Source organism: Chiloscyllium plagiosum, unplaced genomic scaffold (assembly GCF_037043375.1).
Source record: "Chiloscyllium plagiosum isolate Xiang-an unplaced genomic scaffold, Cpla_swu_hap1 HiC_scaffold_9, whole genome shotgun sequence".
NCBI lineage: Eukaryota > Metazoa > Chordata > Chondrichthyes > Orectolobiformes > Hemiscylliidae > Chiloscyllium > Chiloscyllium plagiosum.
Window position 1 is genome coordinate 85,294,857 of NW_028270147.1, and position 19,863 is coordinate 85,314,719.

A 19,863-nucleotide genomic window follows, 5' to 3' on the forward strand; every position below is an offset into this window, starting at 1 on the left:
ATCAACCATTGGCACCAGAATGTACCTCCCAATGCTCCATTATGTGACTGTCCCTAACTCCTCCTTCAAGAGACTGCTTAGAATTTAAAACTTACTCTTTTAACAAGCCTTTGCACAAATCTTAATTCATGTTTTCCCCATTTAAAATGTATTAGAGTAGCGCATCTTTGATTTAGTATAATTGGTAAATAACAATATTGATTCTGTTTGCCTCCACTTTTTAAATTTATCTTGGTTTCTACATAAGCAGTCTGTATTTTAAAGATACAACATTGGTCACTAACTCTCCTAGACTGTTCCGTACCTCCCACTAACCACTTCCCTCTTGCAACTTGCCAACTTGCTGCTTTCTTCTCACAATTCTTCTCCTCACCACTTTTGCAACCTCCTACTCACGGTTTCCCTCTCATAGCCCTCCCAATCACTGTCTCTCCCTCGCAGCTTCCCCCTTGCAGTCCTCACACTCGCTGCTTCTCCCTCGCAGTCCTCCCACTCACTGCTTCTCCCTCGCAGTCCTCCCACTCACTGCTTCCCCCTCGCAGTCCTCCCACTCACTGCTTCCCCCTCGCAGTCCTCCCACTCACTGCTTCTCCCTCGCAGTCCTCCCACTCACTGCTTCTCCCTCACAGTCCTCCCACTCACTGCTTCTCCCTCACAGTCCTCCCACTCACTGCTTCTCCCTCACAGTCCTCCCACTCACTGCTTCTCTCTCAGTCCTCCCACTCACTGCTTCTCCCTCACAGTCCTCCCACTCACTGCTTCCCCCTCGCAGTCCTCCCACTCACTGCTTCCCCCTCGCAGTCCTCCCACTCACTGCTTCCCCCTTGCAGTCCTCCCACTCACTGCTTCTCCCTCAGTCCTCCCACTCACTGCTTCTCCCTCACAGTCCTCCCACTCACTGCTTCCCCCTCAGTCCTCCCACTCACTGCTTCTCCCTCACAGTCCTCCCACTCGCTGCTTCCCCCTTGCAGTCCTCCCACTCACTGCTTCTCCCTCACAGTCCCCCACTCACTGCTTCCCCCTCGCAGTCCTCCCACTCACTGCTTCCCCCTCGCAGTCCTCCCACTCACTGCTTCTCCCTCACAGTCCTCCTACTCACTGCTTCCCCCTCGCAGTCCTCCCTCATTGCTTCCCCCTCGCAGTCCTCCCACTCAATGCTTCTCTCTCCAACCTGTATCACAGGTTCATGATATATTCTTATTTTGTGGAACCTTCTAAAATTGATATAATCACTTACAGCTTTAAGTTTGATTATTATGTATATTAAGAAGAGGATACTTTTTATAGTTTCATTTTTAACTTTTATACTTACTTGCAGGTCAATTTGGAAATTTGTTTACATATTTAATTGAGACTTTTACAAGAAACACCCCCTCCCCCACCCCCACCGCTCCCCACCCCCAAGATGAATATTTCAGTGTTTTAGAAAACAAAGGTAGAACAGAGAAAAAGTGGACTGTAAGGAGTCCTGTGACGCAACAAGACAGAGACAAAAATTTCCTTTTAGGAAAACAGGGCCATCCAGAAAGTCATGGAGTATGCTGACTTCTGTAAGAGAGAATGGTGTATGGAAGCAAAGGTGCTATTAGGTTAACAGCCTTCAAGGCAGTTTGCATTGAAAAGAAGTTCTGGCTGTCTTGAAAATCATTAGGAACAATGAAACTGGAGTAGGCCATTCAGCCACTATTGAGTGAGATCATAGCTGATCTGAGGCTTAGCTCCATAGACCTGCCTTTGGCCCATATCCTTTGCTTAATGCCTTTGACTAACAAAAAAAAAATGATTTAAAGTTAACAACCAATCCAGCATCCACTGCCATTTGTGGAAAAGTTCCGAACATCTACCACCCTTTGTGTGCAGTAGTGCTCTCTGACATCTCTCCTGAACAGTCTGGCTTTAATTCTCAGACTATGTTCGCTAGTTGTAGAATCTCCAACCAGTGGAAATAGTTTATCTTTCCTACCTTGTCTTTTCCTGTTGATATTTAATCTGATCATTCCTTAACCTTCTAAATTCTATACAATCTCTCCTCATAACGTAACCCCTGAGTCTAAGGATCATTCTTCTAAACTTACGTTGTATTAAAAGAAAAACTCCAGAAACAAAGGTCTTTAAGGTGTCACAAGAGGAAGACACCATCCAAGGCATGGGTTTAAGGAACATATGTTAAGGAGTAAGTGAACTGTGTTAACAGTTTGTTCAAGGGTCTCCAGAACAGATGTTAACTAAAGAAGATAGTGTTGAGTGCAAGTTAATACAGCCATGCCCTCTGAACAAGGGAATTTAAAGTAAAACAGTGAGGTTTGAATTATTGTAAGAATGTTATGGAGGGTAAAAGAATTGAACTTTTATTTCTGATATTTGTAATTTTACTTTGTGTGTACTAATCTTTGATGGTCTTCATCAAAAGTACATTGGCAGCCTCTTATGACTGACCACCTACATTAAAAAAAACATTGCAACAAAGTAAAATGTGTGGTCTGTCAAACCAGGTTTCATTTTGGGAAATGATGTACCCAGAATTGCCATCAGCTGACATCATAACAAAGTTGTGGTTCTTGGATTCAAATTCATTTGAATTTTATAAATTTTACATTTTAAGAAATTGTTAACATTTTTAAACTTGTGAAGTATGTTAATGGTTAGAATTTCAAAATGGCTCTGACTATATTACATAGAGGTCTTTAGGAACAAAAATGTAACAGTTAAAATATTATTTTAAAATCTTTGACAACTGTTATACTAAGAGTGTCAGTGGATAGATTGAAAGTAGAAATAACATCTTGATCATGTATGTTGAGATGTTTAAATTAATTATTCAGCATTTAGTATTGAAAATTAATGCGTCCTTGCTGGGATTAGCACTGATAAGATACTGTTAGAAATTTTTTTAAAAATCTTTAATTGGAAGAAAAAGAGATGAGAATAGCAATGCTAAGAAAGAAAAAGGAGAAAAACATGCAAATTAAGGAGGCTTCATTTGGCAAGAGAAAAAGAATAAAGAAAATAGAGATGAGGGAGAAAATGAAAGGAAAATTTAAATAATTTGAATTCCAAATAAATCAGATGCATCAACATTAGAGTAAAGGAAAAAGAAAGAGGTAATAGCTCAAAGGAGGATTCTGCTTCCATTGAAGGGCTTAAGTAAATTAGAAAGCTCCTTTTAATACCTAAATTTACAAAGGATGAAATTGGAAGATGTATCAGTGTATTTGAAAAAATTGCTGTGAAGTTGAACTCTTGTAAAAGATTTGAACAGCTTTGAATGTGTAAGCCAGTTTGTTAGAAAAACAATCTGCAGGTTTTGAAGCTGTTAAAAGATGCTTATGAAACTGTCCCTGAAGCTTGTCAATTACAATTTAAGACTGTAAGAAACACAATCAAACGTTTGTAGAATTTACAAGAGGAAAAGAAATACTTTGGGATCAGTGCCTTCAATCACTGTAATTAGAAAAAAATAATCATTTAAAATGTGAAGGAAATCATAATTATGGCAGTATTCTGAAATATTCTGGATAACCTGAAGACTTATTTAGATGAGTGTCAAATTTTATACATCTGAAGAACAGCAGTTCTTATGGAAAGCTAATATATCTGACTGACTGTTACATGTGGGGAAATGGTCATATGGGAATCATAAGGAAATATGATATGAAGCAATCAATGGATGTTAAATTAATTACGGAGAAAAGGTAAATAAAGAAAGTAACTTGCTTCTATTTTGATAAGATTGGACATATTAAAGCTAATTGCTGCAAGTTAAATAGAGGATCTAGGAGTGATAGGAATGCCAAAAGAATTTGTTGTAGGCAGCAAGGTGTTTCTTCCACTATCTGTCTCTGAGGAACCATTGCAAGCAAGTTTCACTTGAACTTATCAAATCAACAAGGAACTCTGGTGTGAATTATTATGGATTCGAGAGAGGCAAGTGACCAATGAGGAGTTTGGGAGAGGGATGCGATCAACGAGGGGGTCAGGAGAGGGTTGTGACCAGCCAGGGGATGGGAGAGGGTTGTGACCAGCCAGGGGATGGAAGGGAGTTGTGACCAGCCAGGGGATGGGAGAGGGTTGTGACCAGACAGTGGATGGGAGGGGGTTGTGACCAGACAGGGGATGGGAGGGGATTGTGACCAGACAGGGGATGGGAGGGGATTGTGACCAGACAGGGGATGGGAGAGGGTTGTGACCAGCCAGGGGATGGAAGGGAGTTGTGACCAGACAGGGGATGGGAGAGGGTTGTGACCAGCCAGGGGATGGAAGGGAGTTGTGACCAGACAGGAGATGGGAGAGGGTTGTGACCAGACAGTGGATGGGAGGGGGTTGTGACCAGACAGGGAATGGGAGGGGGTTGTGACCAGACAGGGGATGGGAGGGGGTTGTGACTATCAAGAGAAAGCAACCACTGAACAGGTAAGGTCAGGGAAGTGATTAGTGAGGGGATCAGGGTGGAAAATGGGCAGATAGTAAATAGTATTTGGATTTCTGTGTCAGTTCAGTTCAAGGTCCCGTAGACTTTTTAAATCCAGTTTAAGAATATACTACAGTCTTATTACATCTCTTCATATGGGAACATGATTTTTCATTTAGCAAACTTCCATTTTACATGCTGTTTTACAGGAACACGCGAGGAATGTGAAACGAGGGATATCTGTGTATCATTTATCCATTTAGTTTAATAATGGTCAAGCAAAGTGCATTGGGACATGTTAAGACTAAATTACTGTGTAAATGTAGATTGTTCGTGTTTTGTAAGTATAAGCATCCTAACTCAGGATAGCGGATTAGTTTAGCTAGTTTTATTGATCATCAAGCTGATCGAGTTTAGTGTTGAGAACGAAGCATTTATTATGCACGGATCTTAGATTAGATTAGATTAGATTAGATTACTTACAGTGTGGAAACAGGCCCTTCGGCCCATCAAGTCCACACCGCCCTGCCGAAGCGCAACCCACCCATACCCCTACATTTACCCTTACCTAACACTACGGGCAATTTAGCATGGCCAATTCACCTGACCTGCACATCTTTGGACTGTGAGAGGAAACCGGAGCACCCGGAGGAAACCCAAGCAGACACGGGGAGAACATGCAAACTCCACACAGTCAGTCGCCTGAGGCGGGAATTGAACCCGGGTCTCTGGCGCTGTGAGGCAACAGTGCTAACCACTGTGCCACTGTGCCGCCCATCTTAATGTCACCACTGAATATTCCAAAGCCAGGATCAAACACAGTTGAATATGTAGTGAGATTTCCCTTCCACTGTCCCAAAATATTGCTAAGTTCAGCCTCAGGAACAGTATTCCTTACTGTTACATTTTTCAACCTGTGATTCATCTACATTTTCTATCAATGGGAGAAATGATCCCAGAAAGTAGTATTCCCACTGTTCCCAGGATTTTCTCATGCAAATCTGTAGTAGTCAGGCTGAAAATGCAACTTGCGATAATTATAAAGGTTGTCACAAATTGCTTACATGATCAATTTTTTCCCTGTGCCATTAGGATCTGGGTTTGGATTGCTCTAAAAGTTCACGTATTCCCTTTATAGCCAACAGGGGAGATTTCTATTCTTAATTTGAAGCCACATCCCAGAAGTTAAAAGCCAATGGATTAATACTGGCCACGTGCCAGGCCTATTGAATATTAACTCTAGATTTAGCAAGCATCATAAAGTCATACCGTGTCTTCATTATTATTCCTATATGAACATTCATTACATGATCTGCATTTATCTGATGATGGAAATGGTCTATAATGATTATTTTCTCTTCTAATTGCAGGACAGTGAAGGACAGACAGCTTTGCATTATGGTAAGCTTGTCAGCTTGACTTTATAAGTTATGCTCCATTGTAAAAAAATCTTTTTACCAGATTTTGAAACTGGGTGTTGATCATTTCAACCACAGCTTCAGTTGTTGACTATCTCCAAGTCATAACTTTGGGACACAGATGGTTACAATGACAAATAAACTGTGAGGTAAGGGTGACATCAGTACATCCAGGTCCTTCCTCAGCCCACTTTGTGTTACCTGCTGCAATCCTCTTATCTTTTCCTTTTTGTTGCAAATGAAAAAAATGGATAGCCAACCTGAAAATGGTTCAAGTAGGTTTCTTTCCCTTTGTATATAATAGCTGATGATTCTGCATTTTCTCCCATGTACCCACTAGAGAGAAAATATACCAGCTCTATTACATTACAATGATAAATGATATCAAACATAATTATACAGCAAACTTTTGTTTTAACCAGCACCTTATAAACTGGCACACTTGATAAATTGACAAAACTTATGTCCCTCAAATACCATGAAGTTTACTGTATGATTCTATTTAATTATAATAGTTTTTAAAAATTTATTTACCTCAATGTAAATATGCATGTTTTTCAATTGAATGGCAACACAAAATATCAACAGTTGATTAAAGTTTGGTCAATTTCTCCTCAAATACTGCAAGCTACTGCAATGTCAGAGTAGACAGTTGAGGGTGCGAGTGAGAACGCTCTCTGCAAGTAACTTTTATTTAAGGCAATGTTTCATCATTATTTAAGTAATTTATGCTCTAAATAAAGTATAATGGAGATGTGTATACCCCCTGCATTATGTTTCCATTACTTAGTGTGTGTTTTTACACACTTGACCACTTGATTATCTGGAATATTTGATCAATTGGCACACTCCTGGTCCCATAGGTGCAAGTTATTAAAAGGTATACTTTCCTTTGATGCACCTCCACAGTGAATATGAGATTGCTTACATTGTATTGTCTGGTTACATCATCAAGGTAAATTTATATGCATAGCCCACTCGTATTTGCAAATTATTTTCTGGCGTTAGTGTGTGGGGGATGAGGAAGAGAAGATTGAATTATTACCTTCACCCACTTAATTAATTTGCTTACACCTCTTAAAATTTGTTTCCATGTAAGAGTACTATGGTACAGCTTAGTTTCAAAATGATTTGAACCCTAATCTTCTATGGCTTATCTTCACTTTCCTCCAAGTGTTTAAATTTCCATAGATTCAAGATTTAATTTACCCACCGGGACTTGCCTGACTCCTCCTCCACAACTCTTCCTTCAATGACAATGACTCTGTATGGTCCTGCTTCACACAAAATCAGGTTTTATGTGCTGAAACGGTATCAGAAACAGCTAGACTGTGTATTCATCGCAGTAACCTCTGGTGCCTTATTCCTGAATTCTGTCCTTCAATCGTCTAAAACCCAAAGGGAAATATTCTACATCAATACATCCTGAAATTCATAACCATTCTGAAATTCATCCAAAACATCCCTGCATTTGTTAGGCTTAGGTCCTGTTTATATCCATTTTTTAAAAAAAGTAAGCAGATGGATTGGATTGAAGGGGAGAATCTGAAATGCCATTGAGGTTGATTTTCAGTTGTATTGGAAGTAGGGAAGCATTGTGTCAGTAGCACTAATTAATACTGTTGAGAGATGATGAAGAATTTCAAAACAATGCAGTCAGGATCTTGAGAAGTAGAAATTAACTATAAGAACATGTACCAACAGGTGGTGATTCACTTCAACACCCCACCCTAAAAATATGGAAACTGAAATAAAGAAATCTCTAAACCAACAATAGAGAAGTTTTCAAGTAACTGTTTCCAGAATCAGTGGGTTGTACGAGTGTTCCAGGAAACTTTCATTCTCTTTGTTGCATTTGTGCTTATTATAGACTTTATATTTTTTGGCTGCTTTCCTCAAAATTCAGATTGTAGTGAATTCACTGTCTTTTTAGACGCACATTTATTTTGACAGTATTCAATTCTTTAACATTTATTTTGTTGAAAGTCCTGGGATTTTTCAAATCCATCCAATTTATCAAGTTGATTTCGTTTTAACTTCAAACAAATTGATGGCATTGATGGATTTTCCTTACTGCCCCTTTATATCTCAGAGAGTACCTATGATCTCAGACATAAGCTGAATGTCACCCATAGAAACGTTTAGCTTTTCTCTTTCTGTTTCTCCCATTGGCAAGCAGCTGCTTTGACTTTCTCTTTTACCAATTGAGAATTTTCCCCAACTTATTTGGGATAGTCATTTAACTAAAAATAACTTTTTTTAAAAAAAGGCTAGAACTCTGGATAGTTGAATTTGAGTTTTTTTTTAACTGCCAAAGCTTAAAAAATTGGACGTGAATCATTGCAGGGGATGCAGTGCTGCTACACTGCCTGTTCCCCAGCACAAAAAAGGCTAAGTGCCTGACACCATTCCTGCCCATTGATACAATTGTGATAGGGACAAGTGCTTGTCAATACTTTATTTTTTTTTAAAGATTGCTGATTATAACATTGGAACCTTGGATGTGTTATGGATGTTTAAAATTTGCAAAGATCTACGAGAGAATGATACACTTTACAGATTTCCCAGAGTGAGGCTGCTGTACTCAACCACTTTGATGTTCGCAAATGCATGGAAGCGTTTGTATCAAATCTGCCTTCTATACATAGCAGATTTTGTTGTCAGACTAGTATGCTTCAGTGATCTTCTATCATGTACGTAAAGACATCTGTATAGGCTTATGGGACTAAAGTGTCAACTAGACATATTACTCTCCTTGTCAATATATAGTGTTTTTGAGAATTTCCTTGTCCTGCTCCTGATTTATACACAGTGCTTATACACCCCTAAGATGTAACTAACTGGCAGCCATGCAAACTTCTCTTACTCAAAGAGGAAACCAATTAATGTAAATGTAAGCTTAAGGCAGAGAAAGGTTTGAGTGAAAAATTATGATAAATTTTGTACTTTATTTTGCATGGTGAACTCTATTGGGATATTACAGTCCTTTGAAGGTCCCCTCGGGATCTGACTCCCCTCCCTTTGCCTGAGTTACAGCTGAGTTTGACAACACTCTTTAAAACTGACAGTTCGACTTATTACACATGACGTCAAACACATTGTATCGGCACACAATGCAGCTGAACTTGTTAATGGTTGAGATTAAGCAGAAGATAACAGTCAGGCTACTTACTGAGAGTATGTTACTGAACGTAGGTTCAAGCATACACTTAATTATCTTCTATGAAAATAAAAATTTATTTCAAGGCCATGGATCATTTGTCTTTATATTTCACGTCTATCTTTTTTTTAGTTCTGTGATCATAAATATCAAAGTTAATGTTTACTACTTATTAATTTGTAGAATAATTATATCAATAAAGAAAGAGTTAAATTTATTTAGTGTTTTTCACAGATCTGGGACATCGCTTGAATGTTTTAAAGCCAGTTGAATACTTATAAAATGCTGTCATTTTTGAAACATGAGAAACATGCCTACCAATCTGTGCACAGTACAATCCCACAACAGAGGCATACCCACCAATGATGGATCAGGATTACACAAATAGACAGAATTGGAGGAATATAGAGATCAGAAGGTTGCAGGGTTGCCAGAGGTTAGAGATGGGGAAGAGCAAAATGATTAGGCAATTTGAAATTAAGGATGTGAATTTTAAAATCAAGGCATTGGCAGACCAAGAGTCAATGTGGATGTCAGCGAGCCCCAAGGCTATTTGGTAAACATGGCTTGGTGTGAGTAAGGATATAGGCAGCAGTGTTTTTAATGAACTCACGTTTCTGCACATTGGAAGATGAGAGGCTAACAGGGGAACATAAGATTAGAGATAACAAAGATATGGATGAGGGTGTCAGCAACAAATGAGCTGAGCCAGTCATGGAGTTGGTTAAGGTAATCAGGCTCAATGATGGTGTAGATCTATGCTCAGTACCTTGTCTCATCCAATTATGACACTCAATCACTAATAGTATGGCTCAGCTTTAGACAGTTGCCTGGAATTTGTGCTTATGTTCATATTTTAGATTACCTCTTCCAACTTTGTAATGGACATTGTACTTGTAACTTGTCATGCTGTAATTCTTTCCTCCACCAATTTATATATTCAGTGTCCATTATAAAGGTGCACCTAGAAATGTATAATGAAGTGTAGATGGTAATATTTTATATGTCTATCATAATACATTTAGATGCTGAAGGTGATTTCCTCGAATTCCAGGAGCAGCAATTACTGTTTTATATACTGTTGCATTGTTTTGGAACTTTGGAAAAAAAAGTCAAAACAACAGCAGTTTTAAAAGGGAGAAGAACAGACAAAGGAAGCACATGGTGAGGTCAGTGCAGGAGAGAGAGAGAGAAAGAAACTGACACTGCCTTTGCTGTTTGAATTCATGTATCGCTGGACATCAGAGTGCATCTGGGAAAATTAACAAACAGTGAAATTCACAACTAATCTTGGAGGAACTGTTGGGCGAAGTTCACAACACAGAATCAGATAAGTTTTAAGTGGACTACATAAAGTCTGCAGTAATGAGTAGAGTGGGTTCTTTCTTGATTATATGTTTTGGAGATATGTCTCTTGATTAAACTTAAAATATAAGCCATAACTATTAATTTAACCTGGGGCAGTGTTTGTAGAGGAATAAGACGGTGTTAATTTCTGGGTCTGTAGATTGTGAAGGAGCAAAAATGGCCTTTAGTAGAGTGATATGTACTTCTTGTCAGATGTGGGAGTTTAAAGAGAATTTAAGGGTTACTGTGGATTATATTTGCCATAAATGCTGTTGGTTGCGAATCTTATCAGATCGAGTGGATCGGTTGGAGAACAGTCAGAAGCAATGAGGAATTTGCAACAGCAACAGTATGTGATGGACGGCTGTTAAAGAAAGGGGGGGAATGCCTCAGATACAGTCACATAGATGGGTTAACTCCAGGAAAGGTAAGAGAGGTAGGCAGCTAATGCAGGAGGCTTTTGTGGCTATCCCCATTTCAAACAAGTATGCTATTTTGGAAAATGATGGGGTGATGGATTCTCAGGGGAACGTATCATGAACAGTCAAGTTTCTGGTATTGAGACTGGCTCTAATGCAACAAGGCGTACGGCAGGTTCCAAGAGATCAATTGTGTTAGGGGATTCTCTAGTCCAAGGTACAGACAGACGTTTCTGTGGCCAGCAGTGAAAAAGCAGAATGGAGTGTTGCCCCCCGGTGCCAGGATCAAGGATGTCTCAGAGAGGGTGCAGAATGTTCTCACGGGGGAGAGGGGCCAGCAAGAGGTCATTGTACACATTGGAACCAACGACATAGGAAGGGAGAAGGTTGAGATTCTGAAGGGAGATTAGAGAGTTAGGCAGGAATTTAAAAAGGAGGTAGTAATATCTGGATTACTCCCAGTGCTACAAGCTAGTGAGGGCAGGAATAGGAGGATCGAGCAGATGAATGCATAGCTGAGGAGCTGGTATATGGGGGAAGGATTCACATTTTTGGATCATTGGAATCTCTTTTGGGGGAGAAGTGACCTGTACAATGAGGACAGATTGCACCAAAATTGGAAAGGGACTAATATACTGGCAGGGAGATTTGTTCGAGCTGCTCAGGAGGATTTAAACTAGTAAGGTGGGCGGGGAGGGGTTTACCCAGGGAGATAGTGAGGACAGAGATCGATCTGAGACTGGTACAGTTGAGAACAGAAATGAGTCAAACAATCAGGGCAGGCAGGGACAAGGTAGGACTAATAAATTAAACTGCATTTATTTCAATGCAAGGGGCCTAACTGGGAAGGCAGATGAACTCAGGGCATGGTTAGGAACATGGGACTGGGATATCATAGCAGTTACAGAAACATGGCTCAGGGAAGGGCAGGACTGGCAACTTAATGTTCCAGGATACAAATGCTACAGGAAGGATTGAAAGGGAGGCAAGAGAGGAGGGGGAGTAGCGTTCTTGATAAGGGATAGCATTACAGCTGTGCTGAGGGAGGACATTCCTGGAAATACATCCAGGGAAGTTATTTGGGTGGAACTGAGAAATAAGAAAGGCATGATCACCTTATTGGGATTGTATTATAGACCTGCTAAGAGTCAGAGGGAAATTGAGAAACAAACTTGTAAGGAGATCTCAGCTATCTGTAAAAATAATAGGGTGGTTATGATAGGGGATTTTAACTTTCCAAACATAAACTAGGACTACCATAGTGTTAAGGGTTTAGATGGAGAGGAATTTGTTAAGTGTGTACAAGAAAACTTTCTGATTCAGTATGTGGATGTACCAACTAGGGAAGGTGCAAAACTTGACCTACTCTTGGGAAATAAGGCAGGGCAGGTGACTGAGGTGTCAGTGGGGGAGCACTTTGGGGCCAGCGACCATAATTCTATTAGATTTAAAATAGTGATGGAAAAGGATAGACCAGATCTAAAAGTTGAAGTTCGAAATTAGAGAAAGGCAAATTTCGACGGTATTAGGCAAGAACTTTCGAAAGCTGATTGGAGGCAGATGTTTGCAGGTAAAGGGACAGCTGGAAAATGGGAAATCTTCAGAAATGAGATAATGAGAATCCAGAGAAAGTATATTCCCGTTAAGGTGAAAGGAAAGGCTGGTGCGTATAGGGAATGCTGGATGACTAAAGAAATTGAGGGTTTGGTTAAGAAAAAAGAAGGAAGCATATGTAAGGTAAAGACAGGATAGATCGAATAAATCCTCAGAAGAGTATAAAGGGAGTAGGAGTATACTTAAGAGGGAAATCAGGAGTGCAAAAAGGGGACATTAGATAGCTTTGGCAAATAGAATTAAGGAGAATCCAAAGGATTTTTACAAATACATTAAGGACAAAAGGGTAACTAGGGAGAGAATAGGGCCTTTGTGTTGAGCCACAGAAAATGGGGGAGATACTAAACGAGTATTTTACATCAGTATTTATTGTGGAAAAGGATATGGAAGATATAGACTGTAGGGAAATAGATGGTGACACCTTGCAAAATGTCGATATTACAGAGGAGGAAGTGCTAGATGTTTTGGAACGCATAAAGGCGGATAAATCTCCAGGACCTGATCAGGTGTACCCTAGAACTCTGTGGGAAGCTGGAGAAGAGACTGCTGGGCCTCTTGCTGAGATATTTGTATCCATAGTCACAGGTGAGGTGTCAGAAGACTGGAGGTTGGCTGACGTGATGCTACTGTTTAAGAAGGGTGGTAAGGACAAGCCATGGAACTACAGACCAGTGAGCCTGATGTCGGTAGTGGGCAAGTTGTTGGAGGAAATCCTGAGGGACAGGATGTACATGTATTTGGAAAGACAAGGACTGATTAGGGACAGTCAACATGGTTTTGTGTGTGGGAAATCATGTCTCACAAACTCAATTGAGTTTTTTGAAGAAGTAACAAAGAGGATTGATGAGGGCCGAGCGGTAGATGTGATCGATATGGACTTCAGTAAGGCGTGATATGATTCCCCATGAGAGACTGATTAGCCAGGTTAGATCTCACGGAATAACAGGGAGAACTAGCCATTTGGATACAGAACTGGCTCAAAGAGGGTGGTGGTGGAAGGTTGTTTTTCAGACTGGAGGCCTGTGACCAGTGGAGTGCCACAAAGATCGGTGCTGGGTCCTCTACTTTTTGTCATTTACATAATTGATTTGGATGCGAGCATAAGAGGTACAGTTAGTAAGTTTGCAGATAACACCAAAATTGGAGGTGTAGTGGACAGCGAAGAGGGATACCTCAGATTACAACAGAATCTTGACCAGATGGGCCAATGGGCTGAGAGGTGGCAGATGGAGTTTAATTCAGATAAATGCGAGGTGTTTCATTTTGGAAAAGCAAATCTTAGCAGGACTTATACACTTAACGGTAAGGTCCTAGGGAGTGTTGCTGAACAAAGAGACCTTGGAGTGCAGGTTCATAGCTCCCTGAAAGTGGAGTCACAGGTAGATAGGATAGTGAAGTAGGCGTTTGGTATGCTTTCCTTTATTGGTCAGAGTATTGAGTACAGGAGTTGGGAGGTCATGTTGCGGCTGTACAGGACATTGGTTAGGCCACTGTTGGAATATTGCGTGTAATTCTGGTCTCCTTCCTATCAGAAAGATGTTGTGAAATTTGAAAGGGTTCAGAAAAGATTTATAAGCATGTTGCCACGGTTGGAGGATTTGAGCTATAGGGAGAGGCTGAACAGGCTGGGGCTGTTTTCCCTGGAGCGTCGGAGGCTGAGGGGTGACCATATAGAGGTTTACAAAACTATGAGGGGCATGAATAGGGTAAATAGACAAAGTCTTTTACTTGGGATCGGGGAGTCCAGAACTAGAGGGCATAGGTTTAGGGTGAGAGGGGAAAGATATAAAATGGACCTAAGGGGCAACTTATTCACACGGATGATGGTGTATGGAATAAGCTGCCAAAGGAAGTGGTGGAGGCTGGTACAATTGCAACATTAAGAGGCATTTAGATGGGTGTATGAATAGGAAGGGTTTGGAGGGATATGGGCCGGATGCTGGCAGGTGGGACTAGATTGGGTTGGGATATCTGGTCGGCATGGACGGGTTGGACCAAAGGGTCTGTTTCCATGCTGTACATCTCTATGACTCTAAGTGTAAGATATCAAATGAAATCCTTAAATGAGTGATATGTTATTTACTGTATAGATTCTACAATTATGCATGGTAAATATTGATTCTAAACAGTGATGTCTAAGAATTCGCCATCAATCCCTGCTAAAAGTCCAATGTGCAGGAAATTGCTAACTCTCACTGGTGTAACACACTGAAAAGGCTCTTCAGTTCCCTGAGTCAGTACAAAAGTTACAGATTTATGCAGGATTCTGCAACTTAACTGACTTTCAGATCTAGCTTGACAGAAAACACAGACCAGGTTTCTCTAGTTAACAAGAATTGCTATTTATTACAATTAAATAGACTCTCACCACAGGTAAACGATTATGAACCATTCAAAGTTTGTGCGAAGGTTTGTAGCTCGGGTGCTCATTGTTGTGGTTCTGTTCGCCAAGCTGGAAGTTTTTGTTGCAAATGTTTCGTCCCCTGGCTAGGCGACATCATCAGTGCTTGGGAGCCTCCTGCGAAGCGCTTCTTTGATGTTTCCTCCGGTGTTTATACTGGTCTGTCCCTGCTGCTTCCGGTTGTCAGTTTCAGCTGTCCGCTGTAGTGGTTGGTATATTGGGTCCAGGCCAATATACCAACCACTACAGCGGACAGCTGAAACTGACAACCGGAAGCGGCAGGGACAGACCACTATAAACACCGGAGGAAACATCAAAGAAGCGCTTCGCAGGAGGCTCCCAAGCACTGATGACGTCACCTAGCCAGAGGACGAAACGTTTGCAACAAAAACTTACAGCTCGGCGAACAGAACTATGAACCATTTGTAAACATGACAGTTGAATGTAGAGTTAACAGAGTTTCAAACCAGAGTTTACAGAAAAACAACAAACACAGACCAAATACTGAACTTCAGAAGCAATCATCCCAACACCCACAAACGGAGCTGCATCAGGACATTATTTCAACGAGCTACATCACACTGCAGCACCCAAGAACTACAAACAGTAGAAACAAAAATCTCTACAATGTTTTCAAGAGAAACGGATACTCAATAAACACAATCTGCTGATTCCTCACAAACAAACCCAAACGAGCAGACAGAATGCAACCAAAAACTATACCTGACATCAAAGACATATCAGAAATGACTTCCAGTCTACTCAGTCCCCTTAGCAACATGGTAGCCCACAAACCTACCAAAACACTTTAATAGCGACTAATTAACCTAAAGGATCCATTAGATACTACCAGCAAAACTAAGGTCATTTTCAAAATACCATGCAAGAACTATAAAAAATACTACATTGGACAAACAATGTACATGTAGAATGTAGATTTTAATCTACATGATTCTAATCTACAATCTAATCTAATTCTACATGAATGCATTCATGTGGAACTCTGAGCTCAAAAACTGCATGAATTTATGTAAAACTCCATTATCTCACTTTTTAGATTAGAATCAATCTAAACATCATGGCATAGACAGAGAATACAGGGTGCCAACACCTTCAACATATTGTCTAGCTATCACCATTGTTAACAGCTAACCCGAGAATGCAACTTTTTTTAAAAAAGGTTTTGTGATTTACACATGAAAGAAATGAAACTATCACTGTATTCTAACAGATGAAAGGCTTAACAGACAATTAGTTTTTCAATGTATAATTTCAGTTACATTACACTGTAAATTTTTTGCTATAAATTCTGTGTTAGGATTGAGCCCTCCACTACCACCTGATGAAGGAGCGTCGCTCCGAAAGCTAGTGTGCTTCCAATTAAACCTGTTGGACTATAACCTGGTGTTGTGTGATTTTTAACTTTGTACAATGAGTTTGGTTACTTCAGTCAGATTACTTCCTTTCAAAATATGTGGCAGTCCTTGGTTTGAAAACAAGTGTTTTTATATTTTCGTCCACAATCAAAAATACAGAAAAATAAAGATTCAATCTTTATGCATTCTTAAAATGTTTGTGCATTTGTTGTTAGTACTGACAACCTTAAAATCATAAGGGATATGAGCAGTAGGTGTGGGGAGAAACTGTTCCAATTGATGGAAGGATTGAGAGACAGATGACAATCATTTAAGGTGCATCGCAAGGGTGACAGCAGAGATAGGGAAAAAAAACATTTTTGCCAAGTCGTTAAAATCTTGAATGCGCAACCTGTGAATACTGAAGGCCGAATCAATCCTGGCCTTGAAAGGGGAATTCCAGCATTACCTGAAGTGAAAATACTTGAATAGTTATGACAGAAAGTTGGAAGAATGGAACAAAGTGAATTGCACTTACAGATTTTGCTTAAAACAGTGATTACAAGTGAACTCTTGTCACATTAGCAGGAGATGTAGCCATTAACTGTTGTATGTGGTGGGGAGATGAGAGACACTGTTGGGTGGGTGTGTGGCTGCTGACTTCAAGTCTGAAATAAGGTAAAGGTGAATAGCAGCTTTATTCATGTGTTACATGCTGCTCCTGCCTCCTTTCTAAATTGAAATTCCTCTGAACAATCAGTGTTGTGCCTTTAGCAGCAATAATGTTCTTGGAAAAATACAGACCTGTCCTTCAACTCTGGACTTGTAGAATTAATTGCTTTGGTAGTTCACAGCACATGTTGTTTACCATGTTTTAATCTTGATCAATTCTACAGCTCGCCAAACAAATTGTAATTCAGGGTTGTAATTCAGCTGAAGATGTTTCTTTAAATGCACAATGTTAATGCTCAAATGGATACAAGGGGAAAGGGTGGATATGTGCAATTTTTGTATTGTGTACACTTGAACAATACTTGCCAATACAATGATGGATTTTGACTCTCCAAACTTTGGTTATATCTCGAGAGGACACTTAAAGATATGCAGTACCAAGACGGCATGGTGGCTAAGTGCTTAGCACTGCCAGCGCAAGGCAACTCCGCTTGATTCCAGCCTTTGGTAGCTGTGTGGAGTTTTCACATTCTCCCCATGTCTGCAAGTGTTTCCTCTGGGTGCTCCGGTTTCCTCTCTCAGTCCAAAGATGTACAGGTTAGATGGATTAGCCATGCTAAATTCACCCCTAGTGTCTAAGGATGTGCAGGCTAAATGGAGAAACCATGGGAAGATGGAGTGTTGCGGAGCTGGGTTTGCATGGGATGCTTTTTGGAGGATTGATGCAGACTCGGTAGGCCAAATGGCCTCTTTCCACACTGTAGTGATTCAATGAAGGTGAAATAGATCTGCCCCCAGAATGCTGTCTTTGTGAAAACAGTTTGAGATAATAATTCAGTATACCAAATGACAAAGCATATTGGTAAACTCAATAGTCTGGAGTCTTAGGTCCTTTAGGTCCTTTTTGCCGTCTAGAGCTTGCTTGATAGTACAGAATGTTACATCATGCCTCTGTTGTGCATCAGAGCTACAAAGAAAACTGTGATCTTCACTATATGAGACAATAGGGGTATCACATTATAGGTTTAGCCCCCAAACCTTACAGATTCAACTGCTGTCTTTGACACTTCTTGAGCTGTCAGCCAAGAATAATGATCTTGAATTTGGGCCAGAACCACTCGAACTTACACTGGGGCTTCCCCTGAATCATAGAGCCATAGAAATGTACAGCACAGAAACAGACCCTTCAGTCCAACTCGTCCACGCTGACCAGACATCCCAACCCAATCTAGTCCCACCTGCCAGCACCCGGCCCATATCCCTCCAGTGGTGTTGAATGAGATGTTTTGACCACTGACATTATTATTCTAAGGATAAAAATGCCAATAAATCTGAAAATTCCAACCTGAGGAATATTTCCAAATTTACAACCCAATTCTGAACTGAGGTTTCAAGCTGAAGGTTTTGACGGTGAATGTGTAAATAGAGCGGGATGCATATTAAAGTTGCAACACTATCACACCATTCTTATTTAAGAATCAGAATGTCAGTATTCAATTCTAGCTCACGTTGACCACTGGAACACATTAGACAATATGTAGTATTCTTGGTCATTTTCCTAGTGTCCATAATTGTTGAGATTATGATACCAGCTGAGTATAATTGTACTGAGTAATTCGTATAGTTGTGCAATCAGTAGCATCCACTTCATGATTTGTTCACAGAATGCATTCGACTAGCAACTCTATATAAGCTTTACTTAAAGTTCTCTGTGAAAACTTTAAAAATGTGCATTGTACAGCAATATTCACAACTCAATATACTGTCATAAACAACAGTGAATTTTCTTCATCAACATTTTCCACAATGTACTTATAAAAGGAACCGATGGTAGTTTACATTTAGGTTACTGGGTTACTACTGACAAATTATAGGAACTTATTACATCAGAGACATAAGAAGAAGTGTTGGCTATTTACACCTTTGAGTAGATTCAGTTTCACAGTGGCTACCCAAACTTTGCATCTCTAAAAATCCTTACCTTGCAAAGCATATGTCTGTCTCTGTTTTGAAATTTGAGTTTGAAAGTTGAGTTCCAGCATCAGCAGTATTCTGGGGAAGGGAGCTCCAGATTTACTGAACACTTTGTGTAAGAAAGTGTTTTGCATCACCTTTGCATGGCCTATCTCTAATCTTAATGTGATGTCCACTTGTTCATGATTCCCCATCAAAGCAAAGCGTTTCTCCTCATCAATCCAATCAATTTGTTTAATCATCTTAAACACCTCAATTAAATCACCCTATAATGTTCTCTACCCATGGGAATATTAGTCCATTTTGTACAACCGGTCCTCATATTTTAACTCTTTCCAGTTCTGGGTGTACAGTTTTATTGAGATGTGTAGCCACAACTGAAATTCAGCGATTTAGGCTTCCATTGAGCTAATGTTTTATTAGCTGATAGTGTTTACTGAATCAGTTAACAGATGACAGTTGCATCATCTGCATGGCATGCATTGTATTGACAGTATACGTCAATATTAAATAAGCTTTATTTTGTAAGAGTACTTATTAATATATGCAATAAGGTGATTTTTTTAAGAGTTCCAGGATATGGCAGTCTCTGAGTTCAGAGCAAGTCTGCAGCATTTTTAATTCAAGGAAAATGACCTCTGATACAGTAGCATGCATTGTGTGCTAACACATGGGTTTCAGTGTGCCTTCGCAATAAACTTTATGCTTTGCTATTGTGGTATTATTTTTCCCCGAACTGCAACCCAGTCTGCACATTTTCACAGTAATCTCCAGACCTTGCATGATAAATCGAGCAAATTAATAAATCGGCTTCTTTACATTATCTACTAAATCACTAAAATGATTTTGTGCTAAATTATTTTAATGGGCCAATTCTCTAAGCTGTGTGTCAGATTTTTGTTGCAGAGATGATGACCCTGAACCAGCAGACATAGTGTATGTTGTGTGTGTATGTGTGTGTTCAAACCAGCAGTATTCTATTGTGTAGACAAGAGCCCTCCTGGGGTGGGTTTATTGCCCACAAGCAGTCCCTGAGGAAATCAAACTCTTCTTGAAGGAAGATTGGGGGTTGGGAGGGGTCACATGAGGGGGACG

At 40.1% G+C, this 19,863-nt stretch overlaps 1 protein-coding gene across 3 annotated transcripts in view; it reads left to right on the forward strand.

Moving 5' to 3' along the window:
* acbd6 (acyl-CoA binding domain containing 6) overlaps positions 1–19,863 on the forward strand; it is a 202,251-nt gene that overhangs the window by 162,720 nt on the left and 19,668 nt on the right. For all 3 annotated transcript variants that reach the window (XR_015758201.1, XM_043699916.2, XM_043699920.2), the window contains one exon: positions 5,779–5,809. Coding sequence is in view for 2 of the 3 variants with exons in the window: in XM_043699916.2 (XP_043555851.2) it covers positions 5,779–5,809 (31 nt within the window). In the remaining variant the exon portion in view is untranslated. The remainder of the gene's footprint in view (positions 1–5,778; positions 5,810–19,863) is intronic.